This window comes from Rhincodon typus, chromosome 29, assembly GCF_021869965.1.
Source record: "Rhincodon typus isolate 14 chromosome 29, sRhiTyp1.1, whole genome shotgun sequence".
Lineage (NCBI taxonomy): Eukaryota > Metazoa > Chordata > Chondrichthyes > Orectolobiformes > Rhincodontidae > Rhincodon > Rhincodon typus.
The window spans coordinates 23,985,270-24,010,839 of record NC_063360.1 but is presented as its reverse complement, the minus strand read 5'-3'; the positions used below and the strand labels follow the sequence as shown (position 1 = coordinate 24,010,839).

Genomic DNA, 25,570 nt, shown 5'->3' with positions numbered 1-25,570 from the left:
CTGCTCCTCTGATGCTGCTTGGCCTGCTGTGTTCATCCAGCTCTACACTGTTCAGTCAAGAAAACCTGTCTGCTCGTCTCTTTCAAAATCTCAGCTTGTAAACAGTTAAACACTCACTGAATTGGCAAACGTATCCTTTTTAGGAAATCCAACCCTCATCACCTGATTGCAACATATGATTCATACATGATAAACTATATTAAAGTTATAGATTGATCTGCTGTTGGAACAGTAAGGATTCTGTTTCCAGCAGACTAATATTTATGCTAATATGGAATTGTTTACCCCACAGCAGCCAATATACATGCCTTAGGACAAACCTTTCCAAAAGTGTATTTTCATAAATAATGAAGTGCTGATACTAGATTATCTGATTTAATAATTATCTAAATTACATTTTAAAACTTCAGTGAAAGAGGAATATCACACAAGGGATGAGTTCAACAGGTTTTCTGCCAGAAGACCTTGTATACAAGTGAGAGTTGCAGATGGAATATATCTTATCTGTTACCCCTATCCCCATAATTCAACCTGATTGACATAATGTTTTTAAAATTAGATATATTTGATCTAATATATTTAGTTTGGAACATAAAACCTCACTAATAATGCATTCATATTGAAAACTATGCAAAGTGACATGTAGAACAGTTTACAATGATGATAAAATCCCTTTTAGTGGAATGAAGACCAGTTAAGTGGTTTGCAAAGTCTAGGCCCTCCTGTCAAAACTCCAAGGCAGAAAAATCATCACAAGCAACATCTCTGATCCGGAGTACGGTGGCTTATATTCTGAAAGTGTATGGTTAGATTAGTTCAGCACTAGTTGAAACAGTTTGGAGTTATTCCCCTGAAATGTTGCAACAGTTTGTATTGTACAGAATGATCAACTTTGCAAGATGGGTCAGCAGTGGTTCTGTTTAGTTGCTCATTGTTTCCACTGTTGCAAATCTGAAAGTTATGCTGCTCATGATCTTTATTACAGGTGGCTTTGAAAGCTGGTGTATTTTTCTAATAGTTCTCTTGTCTCTGAAATCATGTCTTCCAGAGCTAATGATGATCCCGAGAAAACAAACACAACATACCTGGAAGAATCTCAGCCGACACAAGGTGAGCTATAGCTGCAGGATTGTAAACAAACTGTTATAGGCTTTGCTCTCAGAATACGTTGTTTGTGTTATTCTCAAACTGTTTACAATCACAGTCATTGTAAGTGTTACAACTGTCTTGCCATTTTTATGGTTTTGAATTGATATTTGTCCACAAGGAATATTTTTGCCTTGCAAGGCAGTGATTCCTTGTGCTGGGTCTTCTTGGTTACTTTGGAGGGGAAATACCAAATCATTCTATAATGATTGATTGAGGAAATTGACACAAGGACCATGATAACACAGTGTGGAGCTAGAGGAACACAGCAGGCCAGGCAGCATCAGAGGAGCAGGAAAGTTGACGTTTTGGGTCAGGACCCTTCTTCAAGAGCCATGATGTTGGGCCTGTTATCTCCTCAGAAGTTTCTGAGTTTGACATTGGAAGGTCACACCTCACCTTTTTGGCTTTAAATTTTCAGCATCGCCATCAGCCTCCACAAGGTCTAAGTTTTCATTCCTTTTGTCTTTTTCTTTGGAGAAAATATTTATGATTAAATGGAGTGATGAATTCTGTCCTGGAGTATTTCTTTCCTTAGGAAGCTCAAAGGGCATGCATCTATTTTTCCTCAGAGCATGAAATGTATCTGTAAGGAAATAATTTTTATTGTATTTCTCCAACACAGAAAAATTACTGACTGAGGTTTTTGGTCAGTTCTGTAGCTTTTTGAAGGGGAAAGGATCATTGTGCATTGAGGCTAAAACTCTATTCGTTGGGATGGTGTGCAAATATTCTGGAAGCTATCTAACCCTACATCCAGTCTGTCAGGCACTTCTGATCAAATACCTGTAACTCAGAGATTCACTTGACTTTCTTGAGCTGTGTTGATAATGCTAGGCCTCAAGCTACTCTCAAAGTGTCAAATAAACTTTGTTGTGTTGCAATTAGATTCAGTTGTGTGGGGATCAGGCCACAGTACACATAATATGATTGCCTTGTAACAGAGAATTCAGTGGGGAGCAGCTGCACGCAGAGGTAGTTAGAACTATCAGCAACGTCAGGAAAGATAGACCAATCTACTTCCAAACACTTCTGAATCGTCCGAATCCAGAATGACATTGCTCCAGTTGTTAGAGGAGCTGCAAAACTTGCAGCCATCGTTAACTTTCAAGGGTTGAGCAGTTTTTAATTTCCTCAGAACTGTACAGATACTTTCTAATCAACTTGTTCAGAGATGTTATTACACACCTCTGTAGTGGGTGAGACTTGAACCCAGGTCTCCTAGTTCAGAGGTAGGGATGCTATCATTGCACTAATAAAGCCCTGAAGAACCGTACAAGTCATAGGGTAGGATTGAATCCAGGTGATAAGCCAGTGGATCCTGTGTCGCTACCTTTAGAGGACGGTTGTGTGGCAGCCAGGGGATCAAGGGCCCAGGTCAAAATGCCAACCTCCTCAGACTTCCAATCAATCACAGCATCATAGAATCATAGAATCCCTACAGTGTGGAAGCAGGCCATTCGCCCATCGAGTCAACATCGACTGTCCAAAGAGCATCCCACCCAGACCCTCCTTATCCCCTGTAAATATCATTTTCCCTGGTTAATAAACCTAGCCCGCACAATCCTAGACAGTCTGGGTCATTTAGCATGTCCAATCCACCCAATTTGCACATCTTTGGACTGTAGGAGGAAACCAGAACATCTGGAGGAAACCCATGCAGACACGGGAAGAACGTGCAAACTCCACACAGACAGTCACCCAAGGATGGAGTCGAACCCAGGTCCCTAGTGCTGTGAGGCAGCAGTGCTAACCACTGAGCCACTGTGGGGGATGGCATCTCGTTGTTGGCGTCAGCACTTTTAAGCAGGGTAGGGAGGTAATTGCCAGTATTGTACCCACCAGAAATCCAGGATCAGTGTGTGCGCCCAGGTGAGTGAAGGCAGGGGGTTTCCCCTCTTCCCAATCCTGGATTAGACACTGAGTGCCTGATAAAGAGGGAGTTGTCTCACCCAGACCAGGGGCCTTGCTGTGTGTAGGGTGGTTAACTGCCCCTTCTGCTTCTATTTGAATAGCAGCAGCAGAATGCAGTTCCCAGTGGACATGAATTGGCCTTTCAATTAGTGGCAGAACAGAAGGTCCGTCTGTGAGGCAGGGGAGTGATAGCAGGGGGAAATCCACCCAGTGTCCTCCTGCCCATTTTAACGCCCCCCCACCTCCAAACCTGCCCTGAGAGAAAGGTACACAATTCTATCCTAAGAAGAAAACAATGTGATGGATTTTTGTTCTGAGCTGCATTCCCAACATTAATAACCACAAGTATTGACTAGAAAGAATTAATGCCAATGATCTTGTTGCGAGGGAGCTCAGATGCTGAAACTGCAACAACGCACACATTGTGCACATGAGGGAGGAATGCAGCTGGGATCAATCATGCGCAAGACAGAAGCTCAAACAATACAGCAGAGTGAACCATTGTCTGTGCCTGAGTGATCAGAAAATTGAGTTTGAAAATAATTTAACCTACAGTACAGCTGAAAACCAAGATGCTGGTCGTTTAAACATTGTATAGATGGCAGGCTACAATGTCAGCACAGGGACAAAGATTCTAACAACAACCTGTATTTATATAGCACTAACATTTGCACCATGTAAATGACCATCACCAATAAGAAATCATCTAACTAACACCCCTTGACATTCAATGGTGGTAATTACTGAATCCTCCACTATCAACATCCTTGGGGTTACCATTGACCAGAATCTCAACTGGTCCTGCCACATAAACACAGTGGCTACAAGAGCAGGTCAGAGGCTAGGAATACTGCGGTGACTGACTCACATCCTGACTCCCCAGAGCCTGTCCCTCATCTACAAGGCACAAAGATTCAGAAGTGTGATGGAATACTCCCCACTTGCATGGATGGGTGCAGCTGCAACAACATTCAAGAAGCTTGACACCATCCAGGACAAAGCAACCCACTTGATTGGTACCTGATCCACAAACATCCATTCCCTCCACCATTGAGAGTCAGTAGCAGCAGTGTGTACTATCTACAAGATGCACTGCAGAAATTCACCAAAGATCCTCAGACAGCACCTTCCAAACCCACGACCATTTCCATCTAGAAGGACAAGGGCACCCGAGACACGGGAACACCAGCGCCTTCAAGCCACTTACCATCCTGACATGGAAATATATCACCATTCCTTCACTGTTGCTGCATCAAAATCCTGGTATTCCTTCGCGAAAGGTGTTGTGAGAACCCACAGGAGGTGGACTGCAGCGGTCTAAGAAGGCAGCTAACCATGTTGCCAAGGGCATCAAGGAACGGCAATAAATACTGTCCAGCCAGTGACCCTCATATCCCATGACCGAATAAAATAAAAGCATTAATGCAATGACCCATCGCAGCAGCATTTAAAAAAAAATTATATCTGTCTTTTAAGGAGATGTTGGGTTAGAGTACCAAAAGCCTGGTCAAAATGAAAATTGTTAACGAAAAAGCATTGTGTTCCAGCAGACCTTCAACACATGTCTGAACCAAAGAACTTCTTCAACGCACCAAGGGGTTCTTACACAACTGTATCCAAAGGCATAACAGCATTTTAAAAAGACAATGAACAAAACAGGTGTTAAATATTGGTAAACATTATATGAAAATCATAACCGGGTCCTTTTGGCAGATGAAGCTGTAATAGCACAAACTAATGAGCCTGGTTTGAATTTAATCAGTTAACTAAGACAGTTAACAGGTACTAGTGTACTAGTCCAGTAGTCCACCCATAGTCCAAGCAAGCAGCACTTCTTCTCATTTATGTACAAATTGTTGATTTCTTTCTTTTTGTTTTTATTCCTGGGCTACAAGAATACTTTTCAAGGGTGCAAAATGAAAAAAACTTTGACTTCATGCACCTTTTTAATGTTGACCATTTATTGGCTGTTTACACTATTTACAGAGACATGGCTCACTAGGGCTTCATTAGAAACTTTGTCACTCAGGTCCCAATTCCAAATGACATTATATCACCTGACATCATTGATGAAAGTCACTAACTATTAACATAACAACAATTGATCCCCTATTCTACAAAAATTATTGTGGATTACTAACATTTGAATTTTATCTGGATTGTTGAGAAATCTTTATAAATTTAGCTCAAACAGATTATTGAAATATAGCTTTTAATTGACGTTTAGAATAAAATTTTGTTCTAGAGTCATAGAGTCATGGAGTCATACAGCACAGAAACAGAACATTTGGTCCAATTCTACATCATTAAGCAAACTGGCAGAACCATTGCTTCAACATTTACCAAGAAATGGGCAATGTTGCAAAGGTTTAGTACACTACTCTGACTAGCTTGCTCAAAGCCAGTCCCTAGGATGAGGAGATTCTCTAAATTTCCTGTTTATATCTATTAGCTAGGACTCCCTGATTACCCCAGGTTAACAGCCCCAATTAAAGATCTCATAATCAATGAGATCCACCTGGCCCTTGTTCTAATCACTACAGTATGGAGTATGTCACTTTTAGACAACATGGATTTCAATAGTATTTTGTCCACTATTTCCTCGAGGATCTTTTACTATGGCATTACTAATTAACCCATGCTGCATTAAGCAATATTATATCTAAAATAACTTTACTTCTAGTTTGCTCCACAACATAGTGCTCCAAGGAACTGTCATGAAAATATTCCTCAAACTCATCTTTTAGAGCACTCTTACTAATTTGATTGTCTCAATCTATACGAAGGTTGAAGTCCCCCACAAGTATCACATTGCTTTTGTTACAAGTTCTAATAATTTCTTGTTTAAAGCTTTGTCCAACATTGTAACTGCTGTTAAGGGGACTATTAACCACTCTCACCAGTGTCTGCTGTCTGTTGCTATTGCTAACTTCCCACTCTATTGATTCTACTTCATGATCTTCTGGGGCTAGATACTTTCTCACTCATGCCCTTTTATCATCCATTATCGTCAGGACTGTTCATCTTTCTTTGACATTCTGTCTATCTCTATGAAATGTTCTGTACCCTGGAATGTTTACTTCTGCCCTTACCACCTTGTAACCATGTCTCTGTAATGGTCGTTAAATATATATCATTTGCTTCTATTTATGCTGATGGTCCATCTGTCTTATTGTAAATGCTTTGTGCATAAAATAAAGCAGATTGAATCTTTTGCTTCAATTTCCTATAAAGACCTTATTCACTTCGGCACAAATTTTGTGGAACTCTTTTTCCTTTCCTTTCCCGCTCTGCTTGATACATTGTTCTGATATTTTGACTTTTCTCTTTTGGATTTCTAAATCTCTCTACATTATATTAATGCTGGTCACCAACATTAATATCTGTTGTCAATGAGCTATAGGGTTTACATTCTGCTTTTTGTAGCACAGGCCCAGACATACCGCTCCTTATTTTCTCATTTTACTGACTGATGGAGGAAATATAATTAATCAAAAACCAAAAATTGAATCAAAGATGATTGTATGTGAACCCTATAATCAAAAAATTTATCTTTAAGATTTCCATGTCAGCTTTGCTAAATTAAATCATGTTTACATTTATTCTCGTTGCAAGTAAATGCTCGACAGTATTAATGTATATACAAATCCTTCGCTTCAGATTTCAAGATTTGGCCATGCCCAGTTGTGGTTTTGTGCTGATATAGCTGGGTGATGACATTAAGGAGAGAAGCCAACCATAAAAACTGAACAGAGTCATAGAGTCATACAGCACAGAAACAGACCCTTCAGTCCAACCAGTCCATGCCAAACATAATCCCAAACTAAACTAGTCCCACCTGCCTGCTCCTGGCCCATATCCCTCCAAACCTTTCCTGTTCATATATCTATCTAAATATCTTTCAAATGTTGTAATTGTACCCGCATCCACCACTTCATCAGGAAGTGCATTCCACACACGAACCACACCCTATATAAAAAATGTGCCTATGTCTATTTTAATTCTCTCTCCTCTCACCTTAAAACTATGTCCCCTAGTCTTGAAATTCTCCATCTTAGGGAAAAGACAACTACCATCAACTCTATCTATACCTTTCGTTATTTTATTAACTTCTATCAGATCCTACGATCCAGTGAGAAAAGTTCCAGTCTATCCAGCCTTTCCTTATAACTCAAACCTTCCATACCTGGCAACATCTTGGTAAATCTCATCTGAACCCTCTCCAGCTAGAAAATATCCTTCCTATAACTGGTTGACCAGAATTGTATTCCAGAAGAGGCCTCACTAATGTCTTGTATAACTTCAACATACCATCCCAACTCCTATACTCCAAGGACTGAGCAATGAAGGCAAGTATGCCAAACACCTTTTTAACCACCCTGTATATATGTGACACAAACTTTAAAGAATTATCTACCTGCACCCTTAGATCCCTCTGTTCTACAACACTACCCAAGGCCCTACCATTAATTGTATCAGTCCTACCCTTGTTTGTTGTACAATAATGCAATTGTTCACATTTGCAATAATGCAATACTTCACATTTATCCAGGTTGAACTCCACCTGCTTTTTTTTCAGCCTACTGACCCATCTGATCAAGATCCCTTTGTAATATTAGAAAGCCTTCTTCACTGTTAACAATGCTACCAATTTTGGTGTCAACCGCAAACTTATTAACCTTGCTTTCGATATTCTCATCCAAATTATTTATATAAATGACAAACGAAAGAGGACCCAGAACCGATCCCTGCGGAACACCACTGGTCACAGGCCTCGAGTCCAAAAGCAACCCTCCACCATTACTCTCACCATTACACCGTTAAGCCAATTATCTATCCAATTGGCAAGCTCACCCTGAATCCCATGTGACCTAACTTTACAAATTGGTCTACCATGCAGAGCCTTGTCAAAGGCTTTACTAAAATCCTAATAAACAACCTCTATTGCTCTGCCATCATCAACCTTTTTGGTGACTTCCTCAAAAAACTCAATTACATTTGTGAGATATGATATGCTTTGCACAAAACCATGCTGACAATCCATAATCCATTTTTGCCTCTCTAAATCGCCATAAATTCTATCTTTTGTAATCACCTCCAACAATTTGCGCATAACTGAAGTCAGGCTCGCAGGTCTATAGTTCCCCGGTTTCTTGAACTTTCTTAAACAAAGGTACAACATTAGCAACCCTCCAGTCATCAGGCACCTCACCTGTAGTTACAGATTATGCAAATATTTCTGCAAGGGGTCTCATAATTTCCTCCCTTACTTCACACAACATTCTGGGATACATTAGATCAGGTGCCGGAGATTTATCCACCTTTATATTCTCTAAGACCTCCTGAACTACTACTTTTGTAATGTGGTTTTGCAGCTGTCAAATAAAGCAATGCTGTTAATGATTAAATTTCTATTTTGCCCTGTTTGGATCATCAAGAGAATGAAAATAATTTCCTTCACTTTTTTTTTAAGTGCTTCTTGTGCCTATGCAATTCGCAGGAGATTAAATCAAGTGTGGAAATGTCATGACTGTAAATACACAAGATCAGTTGTTTAAAAATAAGGATCTTCTTTACTCTTGTTTTCCACCCCTTAATTCTGTCCTGACTGTGGTTCAGTACATTTGGTCAATGGATGTTATTAGTAATTAAGACACCTAGTCTCATAATCTAGACAACGGCAGTTCAAATCCCACAATGACAATTCAAGAATTTGAATTTATACTTAATTAATCTAACAATATAAAAGTAAATTTTGATAAAAGTAATCTGGTTTCTGATTTTCTTTTAGGGAAGACAGTGTGCCATCTTTACCTCCTTAAATGTAACTCCAGTCCCAATCCAACATGGTTGCCTCTTTCTTAACTGCTTTACCAATGTGACCAACAAAGCCATCCAGTTGTATCAAACCTGTGCTTCAAAGTGAAGGGCCATCACCATCTTCTCAGGGCCAATTAGGAATGAAAAATAAATCAAAAGCAAAGTACTACATATGCTGGTGCTCTGAAATAAAAACTAAAAGCACTGGAGAAACTCACCAGATTTGGCACCATTAGCAATGAAAGAGACAGAGAAAAGGTTGGTTGATCTCAATTACCTCAACAAAGAACGGAGATTAAGAGCAGGACATTTGGTGCCCTATCAAGGCTGGAAAAGGAGATGGATAGGGCCAAAAAATCCCAGTATGGGGAGATGTGACTGTTTCCTGACCTCCATTCACTTTTGCTGAGGCAGGATCACGGGCTGTGAGGCAGCTTATCCTCATGAGCAGGAAAGCCAATTAGACTAGTTAGGATTGTCATAAAGAGAAATGATGATGGCTGATTGGGACACTGGAAAGTCCCAGTGTGGAGATGTAACTGTCTGCTGCTGGTTACCCAACAATAGGCCACAGGACTGGTGTCCTGGCAGATCTGCAGTCTCCCCCTGCCTACATTGGTGCCAATGTGGCCACAATCTGCCCTGTAGAGTGAATCCCTCCCCACTTCAGTGATGGCATGTCTGCTTACTGTCTATAAATGAAAAAAATGTTTTAAATGGAGATGAGAGGGCACTTTCCATTTTAAGTGTCTTTTCAATTAATTTACCATGCACTGCCATCAAGTATTCCTCTGAAACTGTTGGGCATTATATTGACAATCTAACTTTGTCACTGTTGGAAATGGCGATACGTTTTATTATTACCATGTGATTTTTCTGCGTTTGAAGTCTGTATGGAGGCAGGTTGATCCTGTATCTAATATGGGAGTGATCGCAGGAACTGCAGATGCTGGAGAATCTGAGATAACGAGGTGCAGAGCTGGATGAACACAGCAGGCCAAGCACCATCAGAGGAGCAGGAAGGCTGATGTTTCGGGCCTAGACCCTTCTTCTTCATTTCTGAAGAAGGGTTTAGGCCCGAAACATCAGCCTTCCTGCTCCTCTGATGGTGCTTGGCCTGCTGTGTTCATCCAGCTCTGCACCTCGTTATCTCTAATATGGGAGTGACTTGCATTGACACCAACATGGTACAGGTTAGTTTGGGAGCAAGATTAAATTTGAACTTTGGGTGATAATGTCAATTGCTAAAATCAAATTAGCTATCAATTAACACCAACTTCAATCTTCCTCTCCATTGGCATTAGGCAAGGTGTAAAATGGGGTGTTAATTATATATCATCTGTTTTATACCGGCACTCAAACTTTAAAATTGACACTCTATTGTATGAAATGGAACCATTCCATCATCATCACTCACCTTGTTGAACAGTGGTTTAAAAAAGACTGAGACCATTGGGATATAGCTAAGCTTCAATATTGTCATAAAATGTAGGCAAGGGCATATTATCAAAAATAATCTAAAGCATAATTACGAGACAATTAGTAACTTGATCTTGTTCATGCCACATAAGATAAAATCTGACTAATATGTACATGTGATATGTCTTCAAATGAGCAACTCAGTATGCGTCATTTGAAGATAATTTTAATCAAGGCTGCATGATTGTAGACAGGATTTCTGTCAGTCGAAGAGTCTTGTATTCTAACTCATAGCTTAGTCTGCACAAGTTGAGTGTATAATCCTTTCACATGGCCAGTATTCTTTCTAGGAAACAATAGACTGTACTGCAGGTTGGTTGAATTACAGCCAACAATATACTTCGAGAAATATTACAAACAAGTCTGCTTTGTGTCAAGAGTATAGTTATATAATCCATTCTCTGGGATTGTCCTGGACTCCAGGTCTGAAAATACATTTCCTGTTCCCAAGAAACCTGAGAAGACAACCATAAAAGCATTCAAAACAGGGGGAAATCTGGTTATTTGAAACAAGTGAAAATTGCAGCAGGAGATTGTATGGTCTCTGTTATGATCCCAACTGATGTTATGATTGAGCAAGTCAGATCCCAGACTGAAATCTGACTTTACTGATCATATTTTGTTCTTTTGCTTTTGTTTTAACATGGTGGTCTTTCACTGACAGACACAGACTGCAAGCTGCAGATTTAGTTTTAACAATAAGCTGGATGTTTATACCATGAAATAAATGAAGGCAAAACAGAATAAATCAAACTATTTACATAAAACATAAATTTAAAGATTTCGAAACACCTGTTACCTTTATATTTCACTTTATTTCAACACCCAGTGGTGAGAATCTTATGGAGTCAATACAATGTAGAGCTGGAGGAACACAGCAGGGCAGGCAGCATCAGAGGAGCAGGAAAGTTGATGTTTCAGGTTTAACCCTTCATCCTGATGAAGGGTGTAAACCCGAAACGTCAACTTTCCTGCTGCTTTGATGCTGCCTGCCCTGCTGTGTTCCTCCAGCTCTACACTGTATTGATTGAGAATCTGATAACTTCTTCCTGGAGCAATCATATGATTGAGAGAAAACTTTTTCAGCTGCAAACAGCACCTTTAGAGTTTTAACCAAACACTTTTGGTTTGGATCTTTTGGTAACATCTTCACCCTGAAGTAATCTATTTCCTAACAATTCTCGGCTATATTCTCCCTTTCTCAGAAGCAGCAATCACATACATCCAGCTTCAGCCAATAACTCTCTAGAATTGCCTCAAACTGAAACTAAAAAGCTGTTTTTCAAGCTGTGGGCATTTTCTTTTTAGCTGAGAAACAATTCCAGAATTATCTATCCGAAAGCTTAATGCATTATACTGATTACTTTGTTCACTGGTAAATTTCTCCCAATGTAAACAAAAATACATTACTCTCCAGAAAATCCCTCTCTTTTATTGTGTTTTAAATGAAATCAACACAGCTATTGAAATACTTACAAGTTAATCATTAAACACCTTCAGATATACAGAAACCTCCATATGCCACACATCAAATTCAAAAATCCAAACTCAAAAGTATGTATTAAAATATTTATGTGTCACAGACCTTAAATCACAGGCTCAAAGAATGCAATCAACTTGGGCTGGCAACCCAAGTGACCAATGGCAAACTGTTTATATCATGCATTTACAGTAGATGTTTTTAAACAAGAAAATACATGAAAATGTTAATTATTGTGTACTTGACATTTTTTTAATTTTTGATGTTTCTTCTGAAATTCTTTTTAATACATTATACTTTTCATGTCATGGAGACTTTGTTGACCTTGGATGTGTGGGGAGTTAAAGTAACATCTGAAAACTGTGGGTTAAGATCCTTATCAATATTGAACTCCTAGTTTAAGGTCAACCGAAACTGACCACAGTATTCTTTAGGTTTAGAGAGACCTAGTATGGGAGAACAGTAGAACAGCAATGACCAACAAAAAAAAATTGCAAGGCTAAAATTAGTAAGACCGTAAGATATAAGGAGCAAAATTGGGCCATTCAACCTACTGAATCTACTCCACCATTTGATCATGGCCGATATGTTTCTCAACCCCATTCTTGTGCCTTCTCCCTATATGCTTTTATTCCCTTCCTAATCAAGAATCTAACTATCTGTGTCTTAAATACACTCAATTACATGGTCTCCATTGCCATCTGTGGCAATGTGTTCTAGATTAACCCCACCCTCTGGCTGAAGAAATTCCTCCTCATCTCAACGTTTGTCCCTTCACTCTGAGGCTGTGACCTCTGTTCCTCGTCTCTCCAAACAGATCGCATCCACTGGGTGACCTTTGTCTAACTTGCTCATTGTCTCCTCAAAGAATTCTAACAGATTTATCAGTCATGACCTCCCCTTGATGAAGATGTGCTGACTCAGCTCTATTTTCCCATGTGCTCCCAAGTACTCTGAAATCTCATCCTTGATAATGGAGTCTAAAATCTTACCAATGACTGAGGTTAGGCTAACTGGTCTATAATTCCCCACCTTCTGCCTCCCTACCTTCTTAAACAGGGTGTTACATTAGCCATTTTACAGTCCTCTGGGACCTTCCTTGACTTCTGAAAGATTCCTGAAAGATCACCAATGCCTCCACAATCTCCTCAGCTATCTCCTTCAGAACCCCGGGGTGTATTCCATCGAATCTGGGTGATGTATCCACCTTAAGACCTTTAGTTTCCCCAGCACTACCTCATTAGTGATGGCCATTACAGTCACGTTGCTCCCTGACTCTCTTGAAGTTCTGGTATGCTGCTGTCTCTTCTGCCGTGAAAACTGAATCAGAGTACCTGTTCAGTTCCTCTGTAATTTCTTTGTTCGCTATTACTTCTTCTACAGCCTCATTTTCCAGGGGTCCAATGCCCATTCTTGCCCCACTCTTACCTTTTATGTAACTAAAAAATCTCTTGCAATATTCTAGATAGCTTACTGTCACATTTAATCTTTTCCACTCCCCCTATTGCTTTTTTTTAGTTATCCTCTGCTAGTTTTAAAAGTCTTTTCTACCCTCCGGCTTCCCACGAACCTTCACCACATTGTATGCTTTTTCTTCGCTTTTATGCTGCTCCTAACTTCCCTTATCAGCCATGGTTGCCTCACCCTCCTCTTACTATGTTTCTTCTTCCTTGGGATGAACTTCTGCTGTGTCTCCTGAATTACCCCCAGAAACTCCTGCCATTGCTTCTCCACTGTCTTCCCTGCTAGGCTCCCCTTCCAATCAACTCTGGCCAACTCCTCCCTCAAGTCTTTGTAGTCGTCTTTACCCAAATATTGTACTGTTAAGTCCGATTCCAGCTTCTCGCTCTCAAACTGCAGGGTGAATGCTATCATATTATGGCATAAAGGACAAAGAACATGATGAGTTCTTGACATGTGTCCAAGAGAATTTCTTGATTAGTATATTTTCAGCCCAATGACAAAGCTGGTGGTGTCGAATCTGATTCTGCGAGTTAACAGGGGAAATGAAATGTGTTTCCATTGGGGAGCATTTGGGAAATAGTGATCACAATATTATTAGGTTTATGGGAGATTTAGAAAATCACAAGGCAGAATCAAGAGTGAAATTACTCAACTGGATAAGAGTTAATTTTAGTGAATTGAAAGGGATCTGGCCCAGGTAAATTGGAATGAAAGATTGATATTAAATGAGCAATGGGAAGCTTGCAAGTAGGGGATGGTTCTGGTATAGACTAGATAGTCTTCACAAGCCAGAAAGGAAGCCCATTGAAGCTCGAGCTTGCTAAATAATGGTGGAAAGAAAAAGTAATGAAAGTGTTGGCAGTGTGGAAAGTAGAAGAGTCACTGAGTCCTGATGGGGTTTATCCTGGGACGTTGATGGAAGAAATGGTAATGATAGCAGGGCTACTCGTTGGAATCTTCCAATCCTCAGGTGAATCAGAGGACTGTAAATATGACAGGCTTGTTCAAAGTTTGGGCACCATGCTTTGGCAGGCCTTAGATAGGAGACAGAGATTTTCTGGAATGATATGAGAGATTACTTGGAATGGACAGAGAAGCTGAGGTATTCTTAGAGAAGTGAGTATTAAAGTGACGCTTAGTAATGTTGGCCTAATTGGGAAAAGAACGAGAGGTCAGATGAAGAGATTGTTTGTTTTAAATATCGTATGTTCTGATAATTTAGAATAATACTGCCTGAATAAGATTCAATAAAAACTTTCAAAAGACAATTGAGAAGTAAGTATAAATAAAGCAAGCTGGGATGATGTGGGTCCCAACAGAAATTATGTAAGTCTCTTAACGAAGAGAAATTCTCAATGAGCTGAATATTGGATTACTGGTAAATGCTTAAAGTGAAAATTATATTGCAGGACTATAGGGAAAGCACAGACAAATTGTTTAGTTCCTTTAAAGAGCTGGCAAAAGCACAATAGGCCAAATGGCCTTGTTTATAGCTGTATCATTCTCTCCATGACTGAATGTCAGATTTATTGACTTTGCGAGTTAGCTGCTGCTCAGGCAGTATGTTGAGGTGAAGGCTGGTACAACAGGACTGGTTTTGCTGCACAAGGGATTTTAAACTCACTGCTGTTCTTGGAGGTCTGCCAGTAGAACTACTGCAAACATGTCTGATGAGCTACATCATTAAGCAGACTGGCAGAACCATTGCTTCAGCGTTTACCAAGAAATGGGTGGTAATGTGAAGAATTAGTATACTGCTCTTCACCTTCAACCTGCAGATTGTCATTGGGAGAGGAATGAAAAGTAAAGAAAAAAAATCAATAGATAATGTTGTGAACTCTTTATAATTGCAGGTTTGACTTAGAATTGTAGAATCATGCCAGCGCAGAGAAGGTAATTTGACCCATAAAGCACACACTGGCCACCTAAGGAGCAGTTCACACACTGTCACTCACTCACTCTGTACTCACATCCCTGCAAATTCTTGTTCTGAAGATAGTTAGAATATTTAGAAAATGTAGAAACAGTCATTACACAGCAGGAGAGCATTCGGCCCATCATGCCTGTGGCATCCAAGAAATGAACCACCTGGCCTAATTCTATTTCCAGCTCTTGGTCCATATCCCTTGGTTATGGGACCTGCAGTGCATAGTGAGACATTTTTTCAAATGGGGTGTGTAATGTGAAATGGGTGGTAATGTGAAGAATTAGTATACTGCTCTTCAGGCAGTAATATCAAAACTCCTATCACTTTCTGGATAAAAATATCTTTCCTCATTTTCCCTCTAATCTTTCTACTAGACCCTGTAGAACTACGTTCGCTAGTCACTGACCCATTTATTGGGAAAAGAGGGTAGGGACAATGGTGGGCTCCATCCCCCATCTGCATTTTGGAAAATCAGAGCACAACTCTGTGCTCCTCCTCCCGGTTTACAAACAGAAATTGAAGCGTGAGGACCAAATAGAGAAAGTAGTGCAGTGTTGGTTTGAGGAAACTGAAGAGCTTCTTTGGGACTGCTTAGAGTCAGTGGACTGGTCCAAATTCAAGAACTCAAATGGCCAACCGAAATGAGTATACAACTTCCGTTCAAGACTTCATAAGTAAGTGTAGATGACTGTGTTTGCCGAAGAAGTTAATCCAAACGTTGCCCAAGCGGAAAATCATCCCAGTGCCGACGAAAAATCATGCAGCTTGCGTCAATGAGTACTGCCTGGTAGCTGTGACCTCCATAATTATGAAATGCTTTGGGAGGTTGGTCATGGCTAACATCAACTCCAGTCTCCCAGATTGTCTTGGTCCCTTGCAATTCACCTACCAGCGCAACAGGTCCATGCCAGACACTATCACTCTGGCCCTACGCTCATTCCTAGAACATCTAGATAACAAGGATACCTGCATCCAGCTCCTACATATTGTTATAAAGCGGGGGTTGAACCCCCTCGCCCCATAATCTGTGAAAAATGGTGTAACCTGCTTTTCAGCAAGTCCCAGTGATTAAACAAAATAAATCCCTGACACTCATTTTAAAATCAACAAGTAACAATTTATTCATCTAACTCTAATAATGAATAAATTAACTAAACTATTAACAAACCAAATAAAAATCCTTTCTAACTATTAAATATTCCTGAATAAAACAAGATTCTGATGATATGCAGTTCCAATAAATATAAGTCCCACTTGTGTATTTAAAAAACAGGGATTTAGTCTCTTGAAATTATAGCAAGGTTACATGTCTTCCAGAAAGTTCTGTGTCTTCTTTGTTGAGTGTTTTGACAGGAATGCCTTCTCCATTGATTCTTCTGTCAGGAATATTAACTAGTTGTGCTGTTGGTACTGTTGTTATTTAGATGGTGCTTTCTCAAAGAAATAGAGGAAGCTCTGGTGGATGGCAGCTAGCTCTGTGCTCTTTGTCCAACTGTCCCCTTCTTTTATATCTTGGAATCATAGAATCCCTACAGTGTGGAAACAGGCCCTTTGGCCAAACAAGTCCACACTGAACCTCAGACCATCCCCATCCCCTATAAGCCACCTAAGCTGCACATCCCTGAATACTATGGTAATTTAGCATGGCCAATTCACCTAACCTGCACACCTTTGGACTGTGGGAGGAAACTGGAGCATCTGGAGGAAACCCACGCAGACATGGGGAGAATGTGCAAACTCCACACAGACAGTCACCTGAGGGTGGGATTGAACCTGGGTCCCTGGTGCTATGAGGCAGCAGTGCTAACCACTGAGCCACCGTGCTGCCCCCCCCCCTCCCTTGATGACATATAAATATTTCTTACATTAGGATTGCTCCTATGTTGTCAAAACCATCAGACTTAAATTTAATAGGTTTTTGATATCTAAGTACCTGGTTCAAATTGATTGGCTAAATTTAAAAGCCTGTTATCATGGTAAAAACTGCTGCTTGGCCTGCTAACTGTACGGCCTTTCGATATAAATGTTTCAGTTCGGGTGCTCTCTGTGTTCTCGTAAACTTTCAAACTGCTGCTCACAGACATCCATTTTAAATTTCTAAGCACAGAAAAAGCACATGATCCTTTAAAGGTACCATGCAATGCTTTTCCCCCCTAGCATTTTACAAACACCAAATTCTAACTTCATGCCTCCCAATCCGAAATACTCTACCCAACTTTACAACATTATTGACTACAGCTCCACCTTCAACACCATAATTCCAAACAAACTGATGTCCAAACTCTAGGACCCAGGATGCTGCTCTGCCCTCTGTAACTGGAATCTCAACTTATTTACCAACAGACCACAGCCAGTAAAGATAGGTGACAACACATCCTCTGCGATAATCCTCAACACCAGTGCCCCACAAGACTGCATACTTAGCCTCCTGCTATACTCCTTATTCACACATGACTAAGGCCAAATCTGCACCAATTCCAGCCTCCGGTGACTGTCTGTGTGGAGTTTGCACATTTTCTTTGTGTCTGCGTGAGTTTCCTCTGGGTGCTCCAGTTTCCTCCCACAGTCCAAAAATGTGCAGGTTGGGTGGATTGGCCATGCTAAATTGCCCTTGTGTTCAGGGATTTGTAGATTAGGTGTGTTAGCCATGGGAAATGCAGGGTTGCTGGGAAAGGGGAGGGGGTGAGTCTGGGTGGGATGCTCTTGGGCAGGTTGGTGTGGACTTGTTGGGCCAAATAGCCTCTTTCCACACTGTAGAGATTCTAGGAAAGGAGATAGCAGGGCAGATTAAAAGGTTAGTGAAATTTATAGGTTTTAATAGACATCTTAAAAGGATAAGAGAGGTGAAGAGGTTTAGAGTGGGAATTCCAGAGCTCTCAGCTTGGGCAGTTGAGTTCATAGCCACCAATGCTGGAGCGATTGAAATCAGGGATGCAAAACAGGTCAGGAGCACAGTGGCCTCGGAGAATTGAAAAACTGGAGTAAGTTACAGAGCTGGGAAAGGATGAGAGTTTAGAGAGACTTCAAAACAAGCATAAGACGTTAAAACGTCATTGTCAGAATGGGAGCCCTTGTAGGTCAGCTAAACACAAGTATGATGGGGGGATGTTCAAGTTTGTACTAATACTATAGAGCTTTTAATGAGCTAAAGTGTATGTCAGGCTTTGCACAAATCACATTGCATTGTCAGAGTTTTTCCTTAAACCATAAACAATATTTAACACAATCTGGATGAAACAGCCTGGTTAAATCTATGATGGGCAACATATGTCTCCCCTACCGTTAGAAACACTTTTACTGGAGTCATCTGCTGGCACAGTGGACAATATAAAGTATTTCTCTATTAAAAAGTTTGATAAGACTTGCACAAATATATAACTATGCTACACAAGTAACACATTTATCAGAATAGATGTTTGGTTTGAAGTTTTGGTATTAATATTTCTGAGTTTCTATAATTAAAGATCAGAGTATGACTTCCTTTGCAAGTTTATGTCTTTCTTTGAGGTTGTAAGAAGGATTGTGAGACACATTTTCTTGCTCCTGAGGCGGACTGCCCCTACTCATCTGTATTTGTCCTTCATCTGTACAGACCTAAGACCCAATGTAGGATTATTTAAGAAAACAATGACTTTCATTCATATAACACCTTTCAAACCCTCTGGACAGCCCAATGTAATTTATAGCTAAAGAAGTACTTTTATAGTGTAATCATAGTTTTATTGGAGGCAATACAACTGTCAATTTACACAAAGGTCCCACATACAATAAATAATTTGTTTTCACAGTGTTGGTTGGCCAGATGGTTAGGGAGGATTCCCTTGCTCTCACATTAGTATCATGTTCACCTAAAGGCAGGCAGGGTCGCTGTTTAACATTGCATCCAAAAGGCAGCATCTCTTTCAGTTCAGCACACTCTCAGTACTGCACTGAAGTATTAATCTAGATTTATCTTTACTGAATAAACTGCAGTTGTGATTCTGCATCACCAGAAAAGCAGTTGGCCAGCCATGGAATCTTTCTTGTAGCTCATCCACAGAATGTAGACTTTGCTGGCTAGGCCAGCATTTATTGTCCATCCTTAAATATCTTTAAGAAATTGGTGATGAGCAGTCGTCTTGAACACCATCTCTTGTAGGCACACTCAGAGTGCTGCTAGGAAAGGAGTTCCAAGTTTTTCATCCAGTGACAATGAAGGAGCAGTGATAGATTTCCAAGTCAGGATAGAGTTTGGTTTCAAGGGGACCTTATACGTAGTGGTGCTCCCATGTAGCTGCTCCCTTTGTCTGTCTTTTTAGTTGATTACAGGTAGAGCATTTGGAGTGTGCTGTCAAAGGAGCTTTGCAGTATTTGTTGCAGATTGACCCACTGACAGATAATAGGAAGTTGCTCAGAAACCCATAAAGAGCACTTCTCCGTTTCTGCACTTTCTAAAGAAACCCCTTAAACAAAACTTTCTAACAAAGAGCTCACTCTCTCCCACAACAAATAAATCCTTTTTAAAAAATCAGTCCTTAAACTTATGCAGCTTCACATAATTTCTTAAGCCTTTTGGCAGTGAGCACCTTCAAGCAATCTTGACATGGTTAAGTGCTCATGGTGATTATTTTGTTAAATTTTTCTTGTGCAGTTTTGAGGAACAGACAGCTCACTCCATTTCTCTCCTGTTGATTAATTAATCTAAATAAAGAGGAAGTCATTCCGTTAAAATTCACCCAACAGATAACTTTTCTATGAGAGATATTTACATATATTCAAATCAGCAGTAATGATCTGCAGCATCTGTATGTACATGATATTTCAATTGAAATCATGCTGAACTATTCCGAATATTGAGCAAATGCTTTTGAATAACGGCCATGAAATTTCAGTGTGAGAATCTTTACACATCTAAATCTGATCGGGATATATGAATAACCTTCCATTGACTTCTAGTTAGCATTATTTTGGCATATACAGTAAGGGCATAAAAATTTGTCATTATAGATGATATTTAAGAGGAACCCATTATTATATTAAAGCCATAAGAATATGGAATTACAACAGAAAGTTTAAATTGCCAACTTGGAGAATAGAAATTTGGACATTTCATGCATTGAGAATGTAACAACCAGAGTGGATAAAGGGAAATCAGTAGATGCAATGTATTTTGAATTCCAAAAGACATCCAGTAAGGCGCCTCATAAAGTGTTATTACATACAATGAGAACTCTTGGTGTTAGGGGTAATGTAGATAGAGAATTGGCTAACAATCAGGAAAACAGGAATCAGAACTAGGTTGGCACACATTAGGTTGGAGTGCCATAGGGATCAGTTCATGTGGGTAGCCTCACCTATTTATAACCTGCATTAATGACTTGAATGAAGGGATTGAATATGTTATAGCCAAACTTTCTGACAATACAAACATCAGAAGGAAGACAAGTTATGACCAGGACACCGTGGTCTGCAAAGGATGTAAATAGACGAAGTGAGTAAGCAAAAGTTTGGCAAATGAAGTATAATGTGTAAAAATATCAGATTTCCCATGTTGGTAGGAAGAATAAAAGATAGAATATTATTTAAATGTGGAGAGACTTCATAATACAGCAGTGAATCTGGTTAACCTCGTAGATGAATCACAAAATGTTGGCATCCAAATACAGCAAGTAATTGCGAGGCAATTCAGGTAGTGTTCACTAGGTTGATCAATGATGATAGGATTGTCTTATGATAAAAGGTTAAGCAGGTTTGGCCTATACCCATTCGAGTTTAGAACAATGAGAGGTTGGCTTATTGCAATATGTAAATTTCTGAGGGGCTTGACAGAGTAGATATTGAGAGGTTGTTTCCACTAGGGAAATGTAGAAGCAAGGTCATGTTGTTCCATTTAAAACAGAAATGAGGAGGAATTTCTTCTGTCAGAGTCATTAATCTTTGGAATTCTCTACCACAGAGAGCATTGGAGGCCAGGTTAATGATTATATGCAAGGCTAATTGAGACAGATTTTTTGATCTACGAAGGGGCTAAGAGTTATGGGTGGGCAGGGTGGAAAATGGAGTTAAGACCACAACCAGATCAGCCATGTAATTATTGAATGGCAGAAGAGGCTCGAGGGGCCACATGGCCTATCCTTCCTCTTATTTCTAATGTCCTCATTCTAAACAGCATGCAGTGAAAAGAAGCGCAGAATTTATGAGCATTTTACATAATGGAAATGTATTGTCTCTTCACCTCTCTCGTTGGGTATAATTCTGTCAAACTCATGAGATGAAATGTTTCTCCAATGACACTTGGATGTGTTATAAGTTAACTGAGTTTGGATGTTCTGATTCCAGTTCTCTGAACAGTGAAGAACTGTCTAAACCATGGTGCTGACTGACATAAACAAAGCAAGCTCACTGTGAGCAGTCACAAGAATGGCTGTGTGGGAACTGGATATGTCACATTCAGCGCAATAGGGAATTCTGACAACATACTTTCAAACAGAACTGTGTAGGAGGAATCTTTTTCTGGATGCTATGTGTCTGTTCTGACAGTGACATTTGATATAGAATAGGAAATCTTTGTTTTCCAGCTCTGCTATCCTTCAACTTCATTAGCATGTACAAGTCCCCAGTTTAAAAATAAAGTCCTCAGTAAAATATCTATCCACACTTTCTTTGTTTGTAACATTGTATGGGACTAGTCATGTAAACACCAAGCAAGGAAGTGACTCACAGGAAATTATATTATGATTTATGGGTGAGGAGAATCGCGTTAACTATATAGTAACTTTGGAGAAGTTAAAGGGGGTCTACTATTAATAAACGTCTCCCAATCAGGAACATTAATAGAATTAGTTACCTCATCAATAGACAGAAAACGGTCAAATATTCTTCGTGAATGTACAGAATGGCAGTACACCATGGTATACATGAAATACAAGTGCATATGAATTTTACAAAAAAGTTGCATTATTCACCAAGAACAGGAGATACAGTATAAATGATTAAGAAGAGTTGTGCAATAAAGTGATAGATTGTACAAGGCATTATCTGTGAGAAGTCTATTAATTAGATGAGATGGCATAAAACATTGTGAAAGACTTTGGAAGATCCAAGCTAACTGTAAACCTGCATTACAGTTGCATCGCCATCCACTTGAAAGAAACAGTCAGGAGTGTATTATCTCTAAAACTAAATATTACAAAGTTCTGGTGCTACCAGCTGCAATTACCCGACAGCATACAGATGGAATTGATTTTTCTTTTAACATGGCTAAACCAGTTTAGTTTCTGATCAACCATATTCATTAAGATGTTGATAGTGGGAGATTCAGCAGTGGTGATGCCATTGATTGTCAGAGAATGTAGTTAGATTCCCCAACCAGCCTAGATCTGGATATTGTCCAAGTCTTTCTGTATTTGGATATGGACTGCTTCAGTATCTGAGGAGCTGCAAATAGTGCTGAACATTGTGCAATCATTATTGAGCAACCCTACTTCTGACCTTATCATGGAGGAAAGGTCATTGATCAAGCAGCTGAAGATTATTGAGTCTAGGACACTACCCTGAGGAGCTCTACTGAAGTCTTGGAGCTGAGATGACTGACCTGCCATAACTGCAACCACCTTCCTTTGTGCCAGGTATTATTCCAACCAGCAGAGTGTTTTCCCCCGATCCCCTGAACTGACTTTAGTTTTGCAAGGACTCCTTGATGTCATATTCCGTCAAATATGACCCGATGTCAAGGCCAGTCATCCTTGCCTTACCTCTGAAATTTAGTTCTTCGTCCACATTTGAACCAAGACTGTAATAAAGTCAGGAGCTGATTGAACCTGACAGAACCCAAACTGAACATCAGTAAGCTCAGGGAATGATGGCGATGTACCCAATGTGCACCTATATGGTAAACTGGCTTTTGGGTTTCACCTGCTCATTGACCATATATCTAATGTTCTGCAACCAGGGAGCTACTTGGAGGGTCTATGCATGCTGATTGGCATGTGGATGCATTGCCTTGTGATTTTAGATGTTGCTAGCACACACCACCTCATACATCTACGACAAGGGCACCTGTAAGTAAGTTAAAATGATGGCAGGTACTGATGTAGATAACTGGAAGATGATCACGGATAGACTGATGATCAGGGCCTCTGGAGGCTGAAGGAAGGGGCATTGGAAGAAGAAGGAGAAACACAAAATTCAGCAGGCCATGGAAACAGAGGCCAGTGAATTCTGCACCCTCTCTACCCACTGTCTTCATCAGCAGCGGAAGCTGCTAGTGTGAGTCTCCATGTTTATGCAGAGATGATTACCACAGCGCAAGCTATCATCTCACAAGATGGAAGGCTACCAAGGTGACAAAGTGAACAGCTGTGCAAATTGCACAATGATAAAGCAGTCTACAAACCAGTATCGTTGGATTGTAAGATTTAATGGCCTCTCGGGTTCCACCTTTATTCCACCTTTCCACCTTAGTTCCATGAGTGTCTCCCTACCACTTTACTGTATACTGTGATGATAATGTGGCTTTAAGAGGTATGTTTTGTTCTGGTTTCTTTTAAAGAAAGATTAGGGGACAGGTGTTGAGCAGTTTGTGAGAAAATAAACAACCTGTGAGGTCTTGGGTTTTTTAAAAAATTTGGAACAGTAGTAGCAGCCTGAGTGGGTGTTGTCAAGCTCTCATAGATCCAGGATTTTTAGTTAGCTTTCAGCAGTTGTTGCTGGGTTCTCAGCAGGGTTGGAAGGCAGTGAATCTCTCCCAACTGCTACATTCTCTCTGTGAATTCCCTCTCAGAATTGTCTTTTGATGTTTTTTCCTCCTGTTTCTGAATTTGCCTTTTTGCCAAGGGTGTGTTTATGGGATGTTACTATACTGGAATAGTTAATTAGTAATAAACTACTAAACTATTGTATCTATTAGAGATAGTAGGAACTGCAGATGCTGGAGAATCCGAGACAACAAGGTGCAGGGCTGGATGAACACAGCAGGCCAAGCAGCATCTTAGGAGCAGAAAGGCTGACGTTTCGGGCCTAGACCCGTATCTATTATTCTGTTAAGTTTTCCAATAGAGTTAAATTATTCCGAGTTCTTTTTTTTTCTTTTGTTGTATTTTATCCATAGTGTTTGAATAATAGTGTTTTGCTTAACGTCAAATAGTTTGACCAATCAAATTGCATCTGGAACACAGCACCTGACATTTACCTTTAAAATAAGAAAAAGTTAGGGTCTAGGCTACCATCTTAATATATTTTGAGGGTGTCTGGTCTGGTCCATAACAATGCACTGAACAATGCACTGATAACCCTGAAAGCAAAGTACTGTATCGGAAAGTACAATGGTAAAATGGAATTTGTATGGTGCAAATCGTTTCAATTTCACTTTGTGTGTTCCAGAAATCACAATCAAAATTGATGATTCCGAATGTTTGTCAACGGGCAGCTGTCATGACTTGGAAGCAGAGCGATTTCTTTCCACCTGTTCCACTGGTCGCAGAGTTTCATTTAATGAAGCATCATTATTTGATCACGGGAAGAAAACACAGGAAAAAGGACGGAGGTACCACCTGTACTATCTCCAATATTAGAAAGATGCTCATTGACATAAATTTTGGCTTCTACATGTGAAGAATTAGTACATTCCTCCAATCCATTAAAAAAAATTCTCATGTATTAAATTTTGAGGGCGAAATGGGTTTATGTTAGCAAAGCAAACTGGGCACGTAGTGAGCCAACAGTTGGTTTGGCAGCAAAATCTCATGCATATATGCAATAAAGATGCATTTGAAAGCCAATGTATGTGTGATATAATGGTTAAGCGTTAAAACTATGGCTCCCCCTTTTTAATGGTTCCAAATTCTTACTCTTTGAAGAACTGAAGAATAATTTCATATTCGATCTACACTTGGCCCACATTAAGTCTTGAGTTTGTTCTGTCATTCAATTATATGGCTGATCTGCATTTTAATTCCATTCCAACTAAGTTCTTTAAGGCTTCCCTAATAATAATCTATTAATAGAGATAACAAGGTGTAGAGCTGGATGAACACAGCAGGCCAAGCAACATCAGAAGAGCAGGAAGGCTGACATTTCGGGCTTAGACCCTTCTTCAGAAATGGGGGAGGGGAAGGGGGTTCTGAAATAAACAGGGAGGGGGGGAGGCGGATAGAAGATGGATAGAGGAGAAGATAGGTGGAGAGGAGACAGACAGGTCAAAGAGGCGGGGATGTAGCCAGTAAAGGTGAGTGTAGGTGGGGAGTTAGGGAGGAGATAGATCAGTCCAGGGAGGACGGACAGGTCAAGGGGGCGGGATGAGGTTAGTAGGTAGGAGATGGGGGTGGGGCTTGAGGTGGGAGGAGGGGATAGGTGGGAGGAAG

General features: G+C 40.1%; 1 protein-coding gene across 6 annotated transcripts in view; it reads left to right on the top strand.

Annotated features, from left to right (window-relative positions):
• cbarpb (CACN subunit beta associated regulatory protein b) overlaps positions 1 to 25,570 on the top strand; it is a 193,963-nt gene that overhangs the window by 105,248 nt on the left and 63,145 nt on the right. For all 6 annotated transcript variants that reach the window (XM_048614165.1, XM_048614164.1, XM_048614162.1 and 3 more), the window contains 2 exons: positions 1,049 to 1,110; positions 24,591 to 24,753. In XM_048614165.1, the coding sequence (XP_048470122.1) occupies positions 1,049 to 1,110; positions 24,591 to 24,753 (225 nt within the window). The remainder of the gene's footprint in view (positions 1 to 1,048; positions 1,111 to 24,590; positions 24,754 to 25,570) is intronic.